The 20,171-nt window shown below is 37.2% G+C and overlaps 1 protein-coding gene across 1 annotated transcript in view; it reads left to right on the top strand.

Annotated features, from left to right (window-relative positions):
* CNTN5 (contactin 5) overlaps positions 1 to 20,171 on the top strand; it is a 1,361,366-nt gene that overhangs the window by 1,301,830 nt on the left and 39,365 nt on the right. Inside the window, exon 21 of the mRNA XM_059185809.1 lies at positions 327 to 436. Within this exon, the coding sequence (XP_059041792.1) occupies positions 327 to 436 (110 nt within the window). The remainder of the gene's footprint in view (positions 1 to 326; positions 437 to 20,171) is intronic.

Here is a 20,171-nt window from a genome sequence, read left to right as displayed (position 1 = left end):
ATGCTTTTGATCATTATGTTAGACTGGCAGATAATTTGTCAGACAATTTAACATCTCCAGAAATGTCCTGGTTAATACAAGGATAAAGATCTTTGCTTGTCTTGCTAATTTTGTCATTTGTCATTGGTAAAATATTGATGAGACTTGACCCAAGTATAGAAATCCAAAAAGATCATCTTTTTATCTTGTTATGTTTTTCATAGCTACCATAGCACCTCATTTCAAAAATAAGGTAGAAGGTGGTAACACCTGACAGATTCAGGTGCAACGTTTTCATAGACAACGTGTTACCATCACAGATATTATTTCCATTTTCCTTTGTACAGAACCCAGTGCTGCTCCCACAGATGTCAAGGCTACAAGTATGTCTGTGTCAGAGATTCTTGTTGCATGGAAACATATTAAAGAGAGTCTAGGAAGACCACAAGGATTTGAGGTATGAATAGAATTACTGAAAATAAGCCTTGTTATTTTTGCTACTACTGCATTCTCCTAAAGAAATGGTTTGATGACACTTCAAGAGAATTATATACTTTTGAAATTTTTGCTCTGTGGCAAAGAAAGTAAGAAATGCACTATTTTACTGACATGTTGTTCATTAGCTGGCTTATTTTTTAGTTCAGTTGTTTCCAAAATACCATATAAAAAATTTTGTTAAGGTGAAAATAGACCTTAGATAAAAATTAGGAGTTACTAGTGGATATTTACTGATATCCAATTTACTGGTCATTAAAAATGTTTTTGAACAAAAAAGTGTTCTGTGTATTTCCTCCTAATAATTTAATGTATAAAACAAGATTTCCTATTATAGTCTTGGCAGATCTTAACCCTTATACTGAATTCTCAAAATTTGCTTGGACTTGGTGATATATACCTATTTATTCACATTACCTTTTGTCCTTTAAATTTTGCTCTTTTTAAGCACAGTTATGGCAGCCTTATAGTGGTGAAAATTTCATAACATTTCAATGACTTCAATGAAACTCCACATGAACTAAAGGATCATATGCAATCTATGAAATTGAATAGTCCACAAATTCAAGATCCTTATTTTTTGTGTTGGCCAGTAAGTGATAGGATTTAGGGGTATAATTTCTAAAAGACAAAAAATAATTACCATCCAACACAAGACCTTAGTTCCCTTCAACTTAAACATTGATCAAGTATAGGACTTGTACACCAACATGGTTTCAGACTGAAAATACATTTTTTAAATTCTATTTGAGGTTTCAAATAAGCCTGAGAAATATTGGATTAATATACTACTAGCATTAGATAATGTTTTCTATGATAAAGAATTCAAACAATCTTTCTTAAGAATTACAGTAAGGACCATTGTTAAGAAACCATTATCTATACAATATCATGGATTTGTTTCTATAATACCGCTTTGATTTATTATTTAGAGGTCAGGGTTATAATTCAGTATGTGTCTAATCATGATTGCATGCTTGTTTGATTAATATCTCCTTGCCTTCCCATCTATGCTGCAGAACCATATCTATTCACTAATGAATCTTAGCAACTGATAGTACTTGGCTCATGAGACCTACAATAAATATTTGTTGAATGAATGAATATCTATGCTTCATAACACAAGTGTTGGCTGCTTATGGTTAACCAAAGGGTGCTACTTTAACTGAAAAAATTCCCTTCCCACAATCAGACAACACAAAGCCAGTGATTGACTGAGTGGTCCATTGACTAAAGGAGAAAACAACCTTATGGTCCATTTTATGATGCAGAGCCTTTGCTGTGTGCACTAGGACAAGGCTGAATTGAGACCACAATCCTGCTCAGCTCCCTCCCTTTCCTTCTTCTCTCCTCCCTTCTTTCAGGTTTACCTGCAAGCACTCTCAAAATAAATCACAGGCACTCAAATCTCTCTCTCAAGTTCTGCTTCTAGGGAGCTTAACTTAAAACAACTATGTAAGTGTAGACTAACCTAGAATTCTGAATCAAAATCTGGTGTGCAAACTTTTAGAAAGGCTACAAAGTGTATCCTGGTGAACAAAAGAGTGAGGGATCCAGGCTCCCACATCTCAGAGTGGTGCTTCTCTCACACAATCAGCCACACTCAATTTTTTTTTTTCTGCATGACATTCACATTCCCACTGTGACTCACTTATAACTAAAGCTCTCTTGGAGGTCCTGCAAACATCATGTAAGGTTTATATTTGTGCACAATTCTTTTTCTAAATATAAGCCATTCATTCATTAAGTCAACAAACATTCATTGAAGACTCACTAAGTACCTAACAGACACTAAGTTAGATGGCCAGGGATAAAACAATGAGCAAAATGAAGTCTCCGTCCTCATGAAGTTCATATTGAATTAGGGAAGGCACATAATAAACAAAAAAATAATGTGTGATGTGATTTCAATTATGATAAATACTCTGTAGAAAAATAAAACTGAATAAGAAAGCAGAAACTGAAAGAGTGTACTATTTATAAAGGTTTGAAAAGTCACCTTCTGGGATTGTGACATTTGAATTAAAGCATGACTGAATGAGGAAGAGAGAGGCAAAGAGAACAGCAGACTCAGTCTGTAAAGGAACAAAATGAAGGGAGTGATTTGGGTGAGATAGCAGTGAACAGAGAGGGTGGTAGGAAAACGGTGGAAAGAGCACCAAGACAAAGATCAGATTATATGGGGTATTGCGAACCACAGAAAGGAATCTGGATTTTATCCCAAATATGAGGAGAAGGCATTAAAAGATCTTGAACAAGAAGAGTCCCATCAATATTTGACTTATATTTTAAAAGACTCTCTTAATCTAGAGGGTAGAGAATAGACTCTAGACAAGAACTCAGGGAGAACAGAGAAAAGCAGTTGTTCCAAACTAAGTGACAATGAACTTGCTTTTTAAAAAATTTATTTATTTTAGAGGGAGGGAGAAAGAGAGAGAACAAGTGAGTGGGGGTGGAGGGGAAAGAATCTCATATCTTGTATGGATGTATGATGGAATTTGAAAATGAATTCTGTGTGAACTAAGAAAAAGAAAGGAATCAAAGATAATTCCAGAGATTTTACCCAAGAAATGGGATGAATAACATGTCATTCACGTAAATGAAGAACTCTGAAAAAAGACTGGATGATAGTGGAAAAAAGTCATGGGTTCTGTTTAGTTTTATGCAACTTCTTATTTTCAAAAATAGTTGTCAAGTATGTCTTATGCTAAGAAAAAGGGTAAAGATGGAGATTTAGCTCCAAGGAATCATCAGTATACAAATGGCTTTTATGTATATACTGGCTGAAATCACTGAATATTGATAAAGAAGATGTTTCAGAATTGAACCCTATGATGCCTAAACATTTGGAATTCATGAAAGAAAGGGAGTTTGGCCAAAGAAATAAAAGGAGACACTGAATAAATTCACAAGCTAAGAGAAGAATTGCTCTAAAATTCTAAAAATTCTTCTGAGAAATTCAGAAAGATGAAGCCTGAGTCTGCAAAACAGATATGGCAATACAGAGATCCTAGTGACCCTGGTGAGAGTTTTATGGAATGCTGTGATCAAAGCTTGACTAGAGATCAGAAGCAAAACCACTCAAGAGTAACACTCAAGGGTCAAAGCACAACATTTTCGCTAAATGTATACCATTTAAAATGGAAACATATCCCAAAAACTGAAATATCCTTAAGAATAGAATGCTAATAAAAATAAACCAAATTCTGGAATAATCATCACAATGACTGCATTTTTACATTCAAATAAATTAACACAAATTTGAACAACTATTTTTATACTTAGAAACACAGAATCCATGGGCACAGTAACCTATAACCATTTTATAGTGCTTTAATTTTTTTTTTATTTTTTTTTATTTTTTTTTTTTTTATTTTTTATAAACATATATTTTTTATATACATATATTTTTATCCCCAGGTCTGTGAATCACCAGGTTTACACACTTCACAGCACTCACCAAATCACATACCCTCCCCAATGTCCATAATCCCACCCCCTTCTCCCCAACCCCCTCCCCCCGGCAACCCTCAGTATGCAGCCATCAAAAGAAATGAAATCTTGCCATTTGCAACAACATGGATGGAACTAGAGCGTATCATGCTTAGCGAAATAAGTCAAGCAGAGAAAGACAACTATCATATGATCTCCCTGATATGAGGAAGTGGTGATGCAACATGGAGGCTTAAGTGGGTAGAAGAATAAATGAAACAAGATGGGATTGGGAGGGAGACAAACCATAAGTGACTCTTATAGTGCTTTATAAATTGTTTTTAAAAATATGGCATCTTGTCAAATCAAAAAACCTACAATAGATACACAAAAAATAGAAAGAAATCTAAGCATAACAATAAAAAACTCATCAAAAAACAAGAAAAGAAAGCAACAGAGAAGAACTGCAAAAACAAGGAGAAAACAATTAACCAAGTGCCAATAGCCACATACCCCTTAATAGTTACTTTAAATGTGAATGGACTAAATGCTCCAATCAAAAGAAATGAAACAAACAAACTAACAAACAAAAAAACAAGAACCTTCTATGTGCTGCCTACAAAAGACACTCATTTCAGACCCAAGGACACATACAGATTGAAAGTGAAGGGCTAAGAAAATATATACCATGCAGATTGAAGCAAAAAGAAAAATGACATAGCAGTAGACTTTAAAGCAAGAGACAAAGAAGGACGCTACATAATGATAAAGGGAACAATCTAACAAGAGAATATAACAATTGTAAATATTTATGCACCCAAGCACTTAAATACATAAAGCAACTATTAACAGACATAAAGGAAGAAAGTTGCAATAATAAAATAAGAGTAGGGGACTTTAACACCCCATGTGTATCAATGGATAGATCATCCAGAAAGTAAATCAACAAGAAAACAGCAGCTCCAAATGACCCATTGGACCAGATGGATCTAACAAATATATTCAGTACATTCCAACCAAAAGCAGCAGAAGTGACATATTCAAGTATACATGGAAGATTTTCTAGAATACATCGCATTTTAGATTGCAAAATAAATCTTCATTAATTAAAAAAGATTGAAATCATATCATGCATCTTTTCTGACCACAACATAAGAAATCACGAGAAAAAATCTGGAAGAACACAGATAAATGGAAGCTAAATAACATGCTGGGTCAACCAAGAAAGCAAAGAGGAAATTCAAAATTGCACAAATACAAATGAAAATAAATACACAATAGTCCAAAATCTCTGAGATCAATTAAAAACTGTCCTAAGAGGGAAGTTTATAGTAATGCAGGCCTACCTCATGAAACAAGAAAACTCTCAAACAACCTAACCTTACACACAAAGGAACAAAAAAAGGGGCAAAGCTCCAAGCCAGTAGAAGAAAAGAAATAATAAAAATTAGGAGGAAAAATGTCATCTTTTACCAAATTTATTTATTTGGTATATATTAACATTTAGCTGGTCTATATATATTTTTAAATTTATTTGGAAAATTAAATATATACTTTTTATAATCAAAGAATGAAAACTTTATAATTCAGTGGCCAAATATGACATTAAGGGTTATTTTAAGTAATATATGGTCAGCAAAGATGATTTTAAATTTATACTATCTCAAAATTGGATAGTTGTTTGTAGATTTAAAAATAAATATGATTTAAATAGGGCTTATAAGTATTTCTTCCACCCTCTCTTCTCTGTACTCTTTATCCCTTTAAGGAGAAATATACCTCTACCCTTCACCTTATCTACCCTAGGACTTATTCCTCTCCTCTCCTCCCCTTTTTTTCACTACTAAAAGATTTCATTAGATAAATACTACTAAAATATAGTAGCTTACTAAAGTTTAATATTTTATCTCACCACTACCTCCCTCCTCTATTCTATCCCAACCACAATCCTAGCTAAATTTACTATTGGTAGAATTCTGAGCATGGTGACAATAATGTATTTTTCTGTCAGCAAACTCATGGGATTCATTTCAAATTTTATATACTTACCATATCAGTTCTACCAATCATTTTCTATTCATACTTTCAACTTTACCTGCAATGTTTGAAAGAGCTAGTTACTATAAAGGCATTATGTGCCATTTTAAAAATATCAGAGACCATGTTTTCAGCCACCTGTGTTCTTTTTCCTGAATTGAAATGTGTGAATAAGATAGAAAAGGTTCTGTTCTACAAATGTTGAATCCTCTAACAAGAGAATACAAATTAAAAAAAGAAAGAAAGAAAGAAAGAAGAAAACAAGTAAAATAAACTTAAATAACAATACATATAGAAGTTTAAAAGTAGAACACACCTGGTTCCTTTTAGAAAAAGAAGGAAGTAGAGCAACTGGATCTGAGTGAACAATGGTGTGAATTAAAAGTAGAAAGTTAGTGGGCATATACAAGATTATGTAGGAATATATAGATTACAGAGTTTTCATTTTCTTTCAAATGCAATGAAAAGCCAGTATGGCAATTTAAAGAGAGGAGTGACAATATCTGATTTTTATATATTTTTAAACACCACTTTGAATGTTCTTATGTGAATAATGAAAGGATAAAAGAAGAAAAGTCTGGAATAAAAGTTAGGAGGCTCTTGCAATAATCCAAGTAAGAAATGATGATGACTTAGACTAAGGTCTTAGCAGTGGAGTAAAAAGTAAATATATTTCAGACACAGAACTGACAAGATTTGCTGACTTACCAGGTATGGAGGGTAGACAAATGATTTCTGCATCACTGGTTTGGTCAGATGAATGAATGGCAGTGCCATTAAAAGAAAAAAAAAAAAAAAAAAGGAGAAACTGGACAAGAGAGGACAAAGAACAGATTTGAAGGTGGGAAATTAAGAGTTCTGTTCTGGTTAACTTAAATTTAACATGCCTATTAGAAATTTAGGAGTATAAGTCAGGTGGGAAATAGGATATATGAGTTTGGAGTCTAAGAGATCAAGGTAAAAACATGAAAGTGGCAGTCATAGAGGAGATATTTAAAGACATGTTACTTGATGAAACCACTTAAAAGAAAAAATTTCCAGAAGAGAGGAGAGGAAAGTAAAGAAAAAGACATAACAGCTACATCTGTACAATCTGTACAACTAACTCTGAAAATAACCTAAAGACTGGCAGAGTTGTCCTTCCACAGCTAATCTTAGAAAGAAGACCACATCTGAAAGTGTAGGAGTGTTGAAGACTCTGCTGGGAACCCCAATGCAACTAACCACAAATAAGAGGGATACCACAAGCATGGAGAAGTGAGAAGATAGATCCAACACCAGATATCCCCAGCACTGGGGACCTGCACTGGGAAGATGAGCTCCCGTACCACTTTTTACTTTGAAAACCAGTGAGACTTTACACGAGTTTTAAAAATCAGCAGCCTTAACTCCTGAATGTTGGAGCATGGTAGGAAACCAAGGCCCCACCCTTACCAAGCCAGCATACCAAAGGACTCAGCCCCAGACACAGCACAGAATCAGCAGTTTGAAAAGTGCCTGGGATATATGTGAAGGAGATTTATTGAGTATTCTTAGAACATGTGCATGAGGATTAGGGGATCTATAGGAGATGTTTTCAGGAAAAAAAGTGCTGGTGGGTGAAGTTTCTCTTCCCCTGCCCACCCCCCAAGTCTAGGTAGCCAGACACTTGAAAGAGCCAGTGCTGACATTCTCCGTTTACCTTGCTAACACTACATGCCCTTTCCCTGCAAAGTGTCACCTGTGGATTCACCTCATCAACTCTGCCTGGCCTTGATAGGTGTCCTTCTAAAGCAGCTCCTGCCCCACCATACCCAGCAGGCAGCCCTGGCCTAGAAAGCACCACTCCAAAGTAATTCCTGCCCTGTGGAGGGAGGGTAACCCCACAACCAGCATGCCAGCAATTCTTTTAGGTGGCCCTCCCAGCTGGCTCTGCAGGGTGTAAGCCCTACCCTTTTGGTGCCTACTTGCAGCTGTGGCAAAGAGGCTAATTGCAAACATCGGGTTAGATTGATGACCTTACTCACCAAGAGCCTGAAGCAACTGCATCCAAGCCTCTCAACAGATTATATAACAAACTCTGTCCAGTGTGCCTGCAGCAGACAAAGCAGTTCACTGCAGCTGGCTGGGCTGCAGACAACTGTGCTCAACCACAGCAGCTCACACAGGAGAAACCTATGGAGAATCTTATTCTGGTGACCATGTGGAATTGCACTGTATTTTACATATATTTTACTCAGGACTTCTTCTATACAAGCCATGACTTTTGAGACCAAGAGACATAGCCAACTTAAATTTAACATGCCTATTAGAAATTTAGGAGTATAAGTATATATATTTTTTTTAATTGTAAAAACTGTGTTCATCCTACAAAAAAAAAGTGTGTTATGGGGGGGGAGGTGGCAGCGCAGATGGGGACCACAGCACAGGCCTCCTCTGAACTGTGGTCCAACAGAGTTTAAAGGAGGGTTTGCAGCTTGGGATGGGGGTGGGAGGTTCTGGGTGAAGACAGAGGAGGAGGGGGAGGAAGGGGCCCTTCCTGGGAGGTCCATGTCCGCCAGAGTTAGAGGTGGGTCAGGGGCAGGGGGGACCCCGATAGGGGAGGGTTGTACGGAGTGGGAGAGCCTGGGGGGAGGTAGGGGTTATAGTGGGGGAGCAGCTCTCCCTGGAGCCGGGGATTACTCTGAGGGAGTAACAAACAAACATAGAAAGTTAGACAAAATGAATACAGAGAAGAATATGTCCTAACTGCAAGAACACAACAAAATTATAGTAAAAGAGTTAAACAAAATGAAGATAAGCAATATTCCTAATAAAGAATTCAAAGTAATGGTCAAAAAGATATTCACTGGACTTGAGAAAAAAGTAGAGTCTCAGTGAGAACTTCAACAAATAGAAAATATAGAAAAGAATGAGCAGAGCTGAAGAATTCCAAAACTGAAAAGAAGAATACACTAGGGGGGATCAAAACCAGATTAGAAGATGCAGAAGAATGGATCCGTGATCTGGAAAACAGAGCAATGAAATGCACCCAAGCTGAACAGCAAAAAGAATAACTAAAAATGAAAATAGATTAAAAGAACTCTGCAACAACATCAAATGTAATAACATTCACATTACAGAGATCCCAGAAGATGAAGAGAGAGAGAAGAAGGAAGAAAACTTACTTGAAGAAACAATAGCTGAAAATGTTCCTAATCTGAGGAAAAAAAAGGCATCCAGTTATAGAAAACACACAGAGCTCCTAACAAGAAGAAGCCAAGGAGGTCCACACTAAGACATGTAATAATTAAACTAACAAAAAATAATGATAAAGAGATAATTTTAAAGCAACAAGGAATAACGAAACAGTTACATACAAGTGAAACCCCAGAAGGCTAGCAACTGATTTTTCAGCAGAAACTTCAGGCCAGAAGGGAGTGGTATGATTATATTACAATTTTGAAAGGAAAAAATCTGCAATCAAAAATATTCTACACAGCAAGATTGTAACTCAAAATAGGCAAGATAAAGAGTTTCAAACAAAATTTAAAACAAACAAAATTTAAAGGAGTTCATGACCACTATATCACCCTTATAAGAAATGTTAAGAGGGATTTTTTTTAATTTTTTAAAATTTTTTCAATTTGTTTATTTTCAGAAAAACAGTATTCATTATTTTTTCACCACACCCAGTGCTCCATGCAATCTGTGCCCTCTATAATACCCACCACCTGGTACCCAAACCTCCCACCCACCCACCCCTGCCACATCAAACCCCTCAGATTGTTTTTCAGAGTCCATAGTCTCTCGTGATTCACCTCCCCTTCCAATTTACCTCAACTCCCTTCTCCTCTCTAACACCCCTTGTCCTCCATGATACTTGTTATGCTCCACAAATAAGTGAAACCATGTGATAAATGACTCTCTCTGCTTGACTTATTTCACTCAGCATAATCTCTTCCAGTCCCATCCATGTTGCTACAAAAGTTGGGTATTCATCCTTTCTGATGAAGGCATAATACTCCATAGTGTATATGGACCACATCTTCCTTATCCATTCGTCCGTTGAAGGGCATCTTGGTTCTTTCAATAGTGTGGCGACCATGGCCATTGCTGCTATAAACGTTGGGGTACAGATGGCCCTTCTTTTCACTACATCTGTATCCTTGGGGTAAATACCCAGGAGTGCAATTGCAGGGTCATAGGGAAGCTCTATTTTTAATTTCTTGAGGAATCTCCACACTGTTCGCCAAAGTGGCTGCACCAACTTGCATTCCCACCAACAGTGTAAGAGGGTTCCCCTTTCTCTACATCCTCTCCAACACATGTTGTTTCCTGTTTTGTTAATTTTGGCCATTCTAACTGGTGTAAGGTGATATCTCAATGTGGTTTTAATTTGAATCTCCCTGAGGGCTAATGATGATGAACATTTTTTCATGTGTCTGATAGCCATTTGTATGTCTTGATTGGAGAAGTGTCTGTTCAGATCTTCTGCCCATTTTTTGATATGTTTGCCTGTTTTGTGTGTTGAGTTTGAGGAATTCATTATAGATCCTGGATATCAACCTTTTGTCTGTACTGTCATTTACAAATATCTTCTCCCATTCCGTGGGTTGCCACTTTGTTTTTTTGACTGTTTCCTTTGCTGTGCAGAAACTTTTGATTTTGATGAAGTCCCAAAAGTTTATTTTTGCTTTTGTTTCCTTTGCCTTTGGAGACATATCTTGAAAGAAGTTGCTGTGGCTGATATCTAAGAGATTACTGCCTACGTTGTCCTCTAGGATTCTGATGGATTCCTGTCTCATGTTGAGGTCTTTTATCCATTTTGAGATGATCTTTGTGTACGGTGTAAGAGAATGGTCGACTTTCACTCTTCTACATATAGCTGTCCAGTTTTCCCAGCACCATTTATTGAAGAGACTGTCTTTTTTCCACTGTATATTTTTTCCTGTTTTGTCAAAGATTAATTGACCATAGTGTTGAGGGTCCATATCTGGGCTGTCTACTCTGTTCCACTGGTCTATGTGTCTGTTTTTATGCCAGTACCATGCTGTCTTGGTGATCACAGCTTTGTAATAAAGCTTGAAATCAGGTAACGTGATGCCCCCAGCTTTATTTTTGTTTTTCAACATTTCCTTAGCGATACAGGGTCTCTTCTGATTCCATACAAATTTTAGGATTATTTGCTCCAGCTCTTTGAAGAATACCGGTAGAATTTTGATCAGAGTAGCATTAAAAGTATAGATTGCTCTAGGCAGTATAGACATTATAACAATGTTTATTCTTCCAATCCAAGAGCATGGAATGGTCTTCTATCTATTTGTGTCTTCTTCAATTTCTTTCATGAGTGTTCTGTAGTTCCTCGAGTACAGATCCTTTACCTCTTTGGTTAGGTTTATTCCCAGGTATCTTATGGTTCTTGGTGCTATAGTAAATGGAATCAATTCTCTAATTTCCCTTTCTGTATTTTCATAGTTCGTGTATAAGAAAGCCACTGATTTCTGCACATTGACTTTGTATCCTGCCACGTTGCTGAATTGCTGTATGAGTTCTAGTAGTTTGGGGGTGGAGTCTTTTGGGTTTTCCATATAAAGAATCATGTCATTTGCGAAGAGAGAGAGTTTGACTTCTTCATTACCAATTTGGATACCTTTTATTTCTCTTTGTTGTCTGAGTGCTGTTGCTAGGACTTCTAATACTATGTTGAACACGAGTGGTGAAAGTGGGCATCCTTGTCTTGTTTCTGATCTCAACGGGAAGGCTGCAAGCTTTTTCCCATTGAGGATGATATTTGCTGTGGGTCTTTCATAGATGGATTTGATGAAGTTCAGGAATGTTCCCTCTATCCCTATACTTTGAAGCGTTTTAATCAGGAACGGATGCTGGATATTGTCAAATGCTTTTTCTGCATCAATTGAGAGGACCATCTGGTTCTTCTCTCTTCTCATATTAATTTGTTGTATCACATTGATTGATTTGCGAATGTTGAACCACCCTTGTAGCCCAGGGATGAATCCCACCTGATCATGGTGGATAATCTTTTTAATGTGCTGTTAGATCCTGTTGGCTAGGATCTTGTTGAGAATCCTAGCATCCATATTCATCAGTGATATTGGTCTAAAATCCTCCTTTTTGGAACAGAGACCATATACAGTAACAGTCACCTTACAGGCAATACACTGCACTAAATTCATATCTCTCAATAGTTACCCTGAATGTGAATGGGCTAAATGCCCCTGTCAAAAGACGCAGGGTATCAGAATGGATAAAAAAACAAAACCCATCTATATGTTGCCTCCAAGAAACTCATTTTAAGCCTGAAGACACCACCAGATTTAAAGTGAGGGTGTGGAAAAGAATTTACCATGCTAATGGACATCAGAAGAAAGCAGGAGTGGCAATCCTTATATCAGATCAATTAGATTTTAAGCCAAAGACTATAATAAGAGATGAGGAAGGACACTATATCATACTCAAAGGGTTTGTTCAACAAGAAGATTTAACAATTTTAAATATCTATGCCCCCAACGTGGGAGCAGCCAACTATATAAACCAATTAATAACAAAATCAAAGAAACACATCAACAATAATACAATAATAGTAGGGGACTTTAACACTCCCCTTACTGAAATGGACAGATCATCCAAGCAAAAGATCAGCAAGGAAATAAAGGCCTTAAACGACACACTGGACCAGATGGACATCACGGATATATTCAGAATATTTCATCCCAAAGCAACAGAATACACATTCTTCTCTAATGCACATGGAACATTCTCCAGAATAGATCACATCCTCGGTCCTAAATCAGGACTCAACCGGTATCAAAAGATTGGGATCATTCCCTGCATATTTTCAGACCACAATGCTCTAAAGCTAGAACTCAACCACAAGAGGAAGTTTGGAAAGAACCCAAATACATGGAGACTAAATAGTGTCCTTCTAAAGAATGAATGGGTCAACTGGGAAATTAAAGAAGAATTGAATAAAATCATGGAAACAAATGATAATGAAAATACATAGGTTCAAAATCTGTGGGACACAACAAAGGCAGTCCTGAGAGGAAAATATATAGCGGTACAAGCCTTTCTCAAGAAACAAGAAAGGTCTCAGGTACACAACCTAACCCTACACCAAAAGGAGCTGGAGAAAGAACAAGAAAGAAACCCTAAGCCCAGCAGGAGAAGAGAAATCATAAAGATCAGAGCAGAAATCAATGAAATAGAAACCAAAAAAACAATAGAACAAATCAACGAAACTAGGAGCTGGTTCTTTGAAAGAATTAATAAAATTGATAAACCCCTGGCCCGACTTATCAAAAAGAAAAGAGAAAGGACCCAAATAAATAAAATCATCAATGAAAGAGGAGAGATCACAACTAACACCAAAGAAATACAAACTATTATAAGAACATACTATAAGCAACTCTACGGCAATAAATTTGACAATCTGGAAGAAATGGATGCATTCCTAGAAACATATAAACTACCACAACTGAACCATGAAGAAATAGAAAGCCTGAACAGACCCATAACCAGTAAGGAGATTGAAACAGTCATTAAAAATCTCCAAACAAACAAAAGCCCAGGGCCAGACGGCTTCCCGGGGGAATTCTACCAAACATTTAAAGAAGAACTAATTCCTATTCTCCTGAAACTGTTCCAAAAAAGAGAAATGGGAGGAAAACTTCCAAACTCATTTTATGAGGCCAGCATCACCTTGATCCCAAAACCAGACAAGGATCCCACCAAAAAAGAGAGCTATAGACCGATATCCTTGATGAACACAGATGCGAAAATACTCAACAAAATACTAGCCAATAGGATTCAACAGTACATTAAAAAGATCATTCACCACGACCAAGTGGGATTTATTCCAGGGCTGCAAGGTTGGTTCAACATCCGCAAATCAGTCAATGTGATACAACACATCAATAAAAGAAAGAACAAGAACCATATGATACTCTCAATAGATGCTGAAAAAGCATTTGACAAAGTACAGCATCCCTTCCTGATCAAAACTCTTCAAAGTGTAGGGATAGAGGGCACATACCTCAATATCATCAAAGCCATCTATGAAAAACCCAACGCAAATATCATTCTCAATGGAGAAAAACTGAAAGCTTTTCCGCTAAGGTCAGGAACACGGCAGGGATGTCCATTATCACCACTGCTATTCAACATAGTACTAGAGGTCCTAGCCTCAGCAATCAGACAACAAAGGGAAATTAAAGGCATCCAAATCGGCAAAGAAGAAGTCAAATTATCACTCTTCGCAGATGATATGATACTCTATGTTGAAAACCCAAAAGACTCCACTCCAAAACTGCTAGAACTTATACAGGAATTCAGTAAAGTGTCAGGATATAAAATCAATGCACAGAAATCAGTTGCATTTCTCTACACCAACAGCAAAACAGAAGAAAGAGATATTAAGGAGTCAATCCCATTTACAATTGCACCCAAAACCATAAGATACCTAGGAATAAACCTAACCAAAGAGACACAGAATCTATACTCAGAAAACTATAAAGTACTCATGAAAGAAATTGAGGAAGACACAAAGAAATGGAAAAATGTTCCATGCTCCTGGATTGGAAGAATAAATATTGTGAAAATGTCTATGCTACCTAAAGCAATCTACACATTTAATGCAATTCCTATCAAAGTACCATCCATCTTTTTCAAAGAAATGGAACAAATAATGCTAAAATTTATATGGAACCAGAAAAGACCTCGAATAGCCAAAGGGATATTGAAAAAGAAAGCCAAAGTTGGTGGCATCACAATTCCGGATTTCAAGCTCTATTACAAAGCTGTCATCATCAAGACAGCATGGTACTGGCACAAAAACAGACACATAGATCAATGGAACAGAATAGAGAGCCCAGAAATAGACCCTCAAATCTATGGTCAACTAATCTTCGACAAAGCAGGAAAGAATGTCCAATGGAAAAAAGACAGCCTCTTCAATAAATGGTGCTGGGAAAATTGGACAGCCACATGCAGAAAAATGAAATTGGACCATTTCCTTACACCACACACAAAAATAGACTCAAAATGGATGAAGGACCTCAACGTGAGAAAGGAATCCATCAAAATCCTTGAGGAGAACACGGGCAGCAACCTCTTCGACCTCTGCCGCAGCAACATCTTCCTAGGAACAACGCAAAAGGCAAGGGAAGCAAAGGAAAAAATGAACTATTGGGATTTCATCAAGATCAAAAGCTTTTGCACAGCAAAGGAAACAGTTAACAAAATCAAAAGACAACTGACAGAATGGGAGAAGATATTTGCAAACGACATATCAGATAAAGGACTAGTGTCCAGAATCTATAAAGAACTTAGCAAACTCAACACCCAAAGAACAAATAATCCAATCAAGAAATGGGCTGAGGACATGAACAGACATTTCTGCAAAGAAGACATTCAGATGGCCAACAGACACATGAAAAAGTGCTCCATATCACTCAGCATCAGGGAAATACAAATCAAAACCACAATGAGATATCACCTCACACCAGTCAGAATGGCTAAAATCAACAAGTCAGGAAATGACAGATGCTGGCGAGGATGCGGAGAAAGGGGAACCCTCCTTCACTGTTGGTGGGAATGCAAGCTGGTGCAACCACTCTGGAAAACAGCATGGGGGTTCCTCAAAATGTTGAAAATAGAACTGCCCTATGACCCAGCAATTGCACTATTGGGTATTTACCCTAAAGATACAAATGTAGTGATCCAAAGGGGCACATGCACCCGAATGTTTATAGCAGCAATGTCTACAATAGCCAAACTATGGAAAGAACCTAGATGTCCATCAACAGATGAATGGATCCAGAAGATGTGGTATATATACACAATGGAATACTATGCAGCCATCAAAAGAAATGAAATCCTGCCATTTGCGACAACATGATGGAACTAGAGCGTATCATGCTTAGCGAAATAAGTCAAGCAGAGAAAGACAACTATCATATGATCTCCCTGATATGAGGAAGTGGTGATGCAACATGGGGGCTTAAGTGGGTAGGAGAAGAATAAATGAAACAAGATGGGATCGGGAGGGAGACAAACCACAAGTGACTCTTAATCTCACAAAACAAACTGAGGGTTGCTGGGGGGAGGGGGTTAGGGAGAAGGGGGTGGGATTATGGACATTGGGGAGGGTATGTGCTTTGGTGAGTGCTGTGAAGTATGTAAACCTGGTGATTTACAGACCTGTACCCCTGGGGATAAAAATATATGTTTATAAAAAATAAAAAATTAATTAAAAAAATAATAATAAAATAAAATAAAATCCTCCTTTTTGGTAGGGTCTTTGCCTGGTTTGGGGATCAGGATAATGCTGGCTTCATAGAAAGAATCTGGAAGTTTTCCTTCTGCTTCAATTTTTTGAAACAGCTTCAGGAGAATAGGTGTTATTTCTTCTTTGAAGGTTGGGTAGAATTCCCCAGGGAATCCATCAGGTCCTGGGCTCTTGTTTTTTTGGAGGTTGTTGATCATTGCTTCAATCTCGTTATTAGATATTGGTCTATTCAGGTTGTCAATTTCTTCCTGGTTCAATTTTGGTAGTTTATATTTTTCCAGGAATGCGTCCATTTCATCTAGGTTGCTAAGCTTATTGGCATATAACTGTTGATAATAACTTCTGATGATTGTTCCTACTTACTTGGTGTTCGTTGTGATCTCTCCCTTTTCATTCATAATTTTATGAATTTGGGCTTTCTCTCTTTTCTTTTGGATTAGTGTGGCCAATTGTTTATCGATCTTATGGATTCTTTAAAAAAACCAGCTTCTAGTTTCATTGATACGTTCTACTGTATCTCTGGTTTCTACCTCATTGATCTCAGCTCTAATCTTGATGATTTCCCTTCTTATGTGTGGAGTTGGTTTGATTTGTTGTTGATTCTCCAGTTCATTAAAGTGTAGAGACAGCTGGTGTGTTCTGGATTTTTCAGTTTTTTTGAGGGAGGCTTGGATGGCTAAGTCTTACCCCTTAGGACCGCCTTTGCTGTATCCCATAAATTTTGGGCTGAAGTGTCTTCATTCTCATTGGTTTACATGAATTGTTTCAGTTCTTCTTTGATCTCCTGGTTGATCCAAGCATTCTTAAGCAAGGTGGTCTTTAGCTTCCAGGTGTTTGAGTTCCTTCTCAACTTTTCCTTGTGATTGAGCTCCAGTTTCAAAGCATTGTGATCTGAAAATATGCAGGGAATATTCTCAGTCTTTTGGTATCGGTTGAGCCCTGATTTGTGGCCCAGTATGTGGTCTATTCTGGAGAAGGTTCCATGTGTACTTGAGAAGAATGAGTATTCTGTTGTTTTAGGGTGGAATGTTCTGTATATATCTATGATGTTCATCTGGTCCAATGTGTCATTCAATGCTCTTCTTTATTGATTTTCTGCTTCGATGATCTATTTCTGAGAGAGGTGTGTTAAGATATCCTACGATTAGTGTATTCGTATCAATATGACTCTTTATCTTGATTAACAGTTTTCTTAAGTAATTGGCTGCTCCCGTATTGGGAGCATAGATATTTACAATTGTTAGATCATCTTGGTGGATAGTCCCTTTAAGGATTATGTAGTGTCCTTCTGTATCTCTGACTACAGTCTTTAGTTTGAAGTCTAATTTATCTGCTATGAGAATCGCTACCCCAGCCTTCTTTTGAGGCCCATTGGCATGAAAGATGCTTCTCCATCCCTTCACTTTCAGTCTAGGTGCATCTCTAGGTTAAAAATGGGTCTCTTGTAGACAACATATGGATGGGTCCTGTCGTTTTATCCAATCTGCAACCCTGTGCCGTTTTATGGGTGCATTTAGGCCATTCACAGTGATAGTGATTATTGATAGATAAGTTTTTATTGAAATCGAGTTACCTTTGAAGTCTTTCTTTCTGTAGATTGTCTCTATATTTCTGTTCAATGCTATTCTTGGGATTTTTCCTCTTTTATAGAACCCCCCTTAATATTTCCTGCAGTGTTGGCTTGGTGGTTGCATAGTCTTTTAAGCCTTGCCAGTCTTGGAAACTCTTTATCTCTCCATCCATTTTGAATGTCAGTCTTTTTGGGTAAAGTATTCTTGGCTGCATGTTCTTCTCATTTAGTGCCCTGAATAGATCTTGCCAGCCTCTTCTGGCTTGCCAGGTCTCTGTGAACAGGTCTGACGTTATGCTGATGGGCTTCCCTCTGTAAGTAAGGAGCCTCTTTGCCCTGGCGGCTTTCAAGAGATTATACCCACAATTATAATTCCTCAATTTGACTATCAGGTGTCGTGATTTTTTTTTGGAATGTATAATCTTGGGTGGAGACCGTTCAGCCTCTAGTACATGAACGCTGGTTCCATTCACGAGATTGGGAAAATTTTCATGAAGGACTTGTTCCACTATATCTTCTAGACTTCTTTCTTTCTCCCCCCCTTCAGGGATTCCAATAATTCTGACATTGGAACGCTTCATGGCATCATTTATTTCCCTGATTCTGTTTTTGTGGTTTCTAAGCTGTTTGTTCCAGGCTTCCTCCTGATCCTTTCTCTCTATCTGTTTGTCTTCCAGATCACTAATTCTATCTTCTGTCTCAGTTACCCTAGCTTTGAGAGAGTTTAGATTAGATTGGAACTCATTGAGAGCATTGTGAACCTCCTCCCTTGTAGCTTTAGGCTCCGCCCTAACATTGTGAACATCCTGTCTGGTCGCTTTCAGTTCGGCCCTAATCAATTCTGTTTTGTCATCCATGGCTTTCTCCAACCTAGCTATTGCCTGGATAATTGTTAGCCTGAATTCTCTTTCCGACATATTGTCTATATTGATAGCCGTTAGGTCAGTTGCAGAAGTTCCATCCTCTGTATTTTTCTTCTTTGGGCATTCCTCCTCCTAGTCATTTTGGTGGGAGATGACTGAACAGATGTATCTGGATGTATCAACTGTGGTGCAGTCAAGATGTACCCTGGAACACTTCTGAGCAATCAGGATTCCCCACCCAAATGAGAGACAAAAGAAAAGAAAAAGAAAAATAAAAATAAAGAAAATAAGAAAAAAAAAAAAAAGAGAGAGAGAGAGACAGGAAAGAAAGGGAAGATGAAAAAGAAGGATCAGCCCAGATGGGCCCCAAGGTAAGATTTATGAAGTAGACAAACAAAAAGAGATAAAAAAGACTGATACAAGTATATGGCAAGAGAAAAAAAAAAAAAAAAATATATATATATATATATATATATATATATGCAAATAAAGAAAGAACCTCATCAAAAAGAACCACAAGTGTAAAATTTACATGCTATCAGGACAAACACAAATAACACAGAAACACTGGTGGAAGAAGATGGGAGAGTTCTTATAAATTCTCAGTGTGTGCCAGGAAGGTTGTTTTGATTCTTCCTGGATGTATCTTGATATCTTTGTTAAAGGACTCAACTTTCCTAAGATAAAGGGGATTAAAAATTGGTTTACCTATAGGGGTAGTATTGATTAGGGAAACGGGATTACTTTGAAGTTTAACTCTACATGAATATTAGAGGATAAAAATAAAAAGGAATAAAGTAGACTAAACTAAACTAAAATTTAAAAAAGGGAATTCAAAAAATAAAAATGCAAAAGAAAAACATAGGTGCATGTATCAAAAAGTTCAGTTTAGAAAGGTATTATGGAATTTGATGTACTATACAACTCGCTGTGATGGTAAATAGGTTAAAAAAATTTTTATGTGTAAAAAAAAAAAAAAAAAAAGAACCAGAATAGTGGGAACGAGTGAACAATACAAGTTTTCCTATGAAGTAGTGGTTGTTCTCTTGTAGTCCTTTTTTTTTTCTCTCTCTTTTTTTTTTTTTTTTCTTTCTTGGTTTGTTTTCTGGGGTAGGGGCCTGCCACATGGGTTGTCAGTCAATGATGTTTCCTGAGTTAAGTCCTCCCGCCCCCCTCAAGGGGGTGGGCTCTGAGGAAACTGGGTTTTTTTTTTTTTTTTTTTTTTTTTTTAAATTTTTTTTTTTTTTTTTTTTTTTTTTTAAGATTTTATTTATTTATTTGACAGAGAGAAATCACAAGTAGATGGAGAGGCAGGCAGAGAGAGAGAGAGAGGGAAACAGGCTCCCTGCTGAGCAGAGAGCCCGATGTGGGACTCGATCCCAGGACCCTGAGATCATGACCTGAGCCGAAGGCAGCGGCTTAACCCACTGAGCCACCCAGGCGCCCCGAAACTGGGTTTTTTCAGGCTTTTGTTCTCTGGTGGTTTTTATGCTTGTTCACTTTTTTTCCTCTCACCTTGACCGCCTTT

Source organism: Mustela lutreola, chromosome 1 (assembly GCF_030435805.1).
Source record: "Mustela lutreola isolate mMusLut2 chromosome 1, mMusLut2.pri, whole genome shotgun sequence".
Classification (NCBI taxonomy): Eukaryota; Metazoa; Chordata; class Mammalia; order Carnivora; family Mustelidae; genus Mustela; species Mustela lutreola.
The sequence above is the reverse complement of the archived record's forward strand: the minus strand, read 5'-3'. Positions and strand labels throughout refer to the sequence as shown.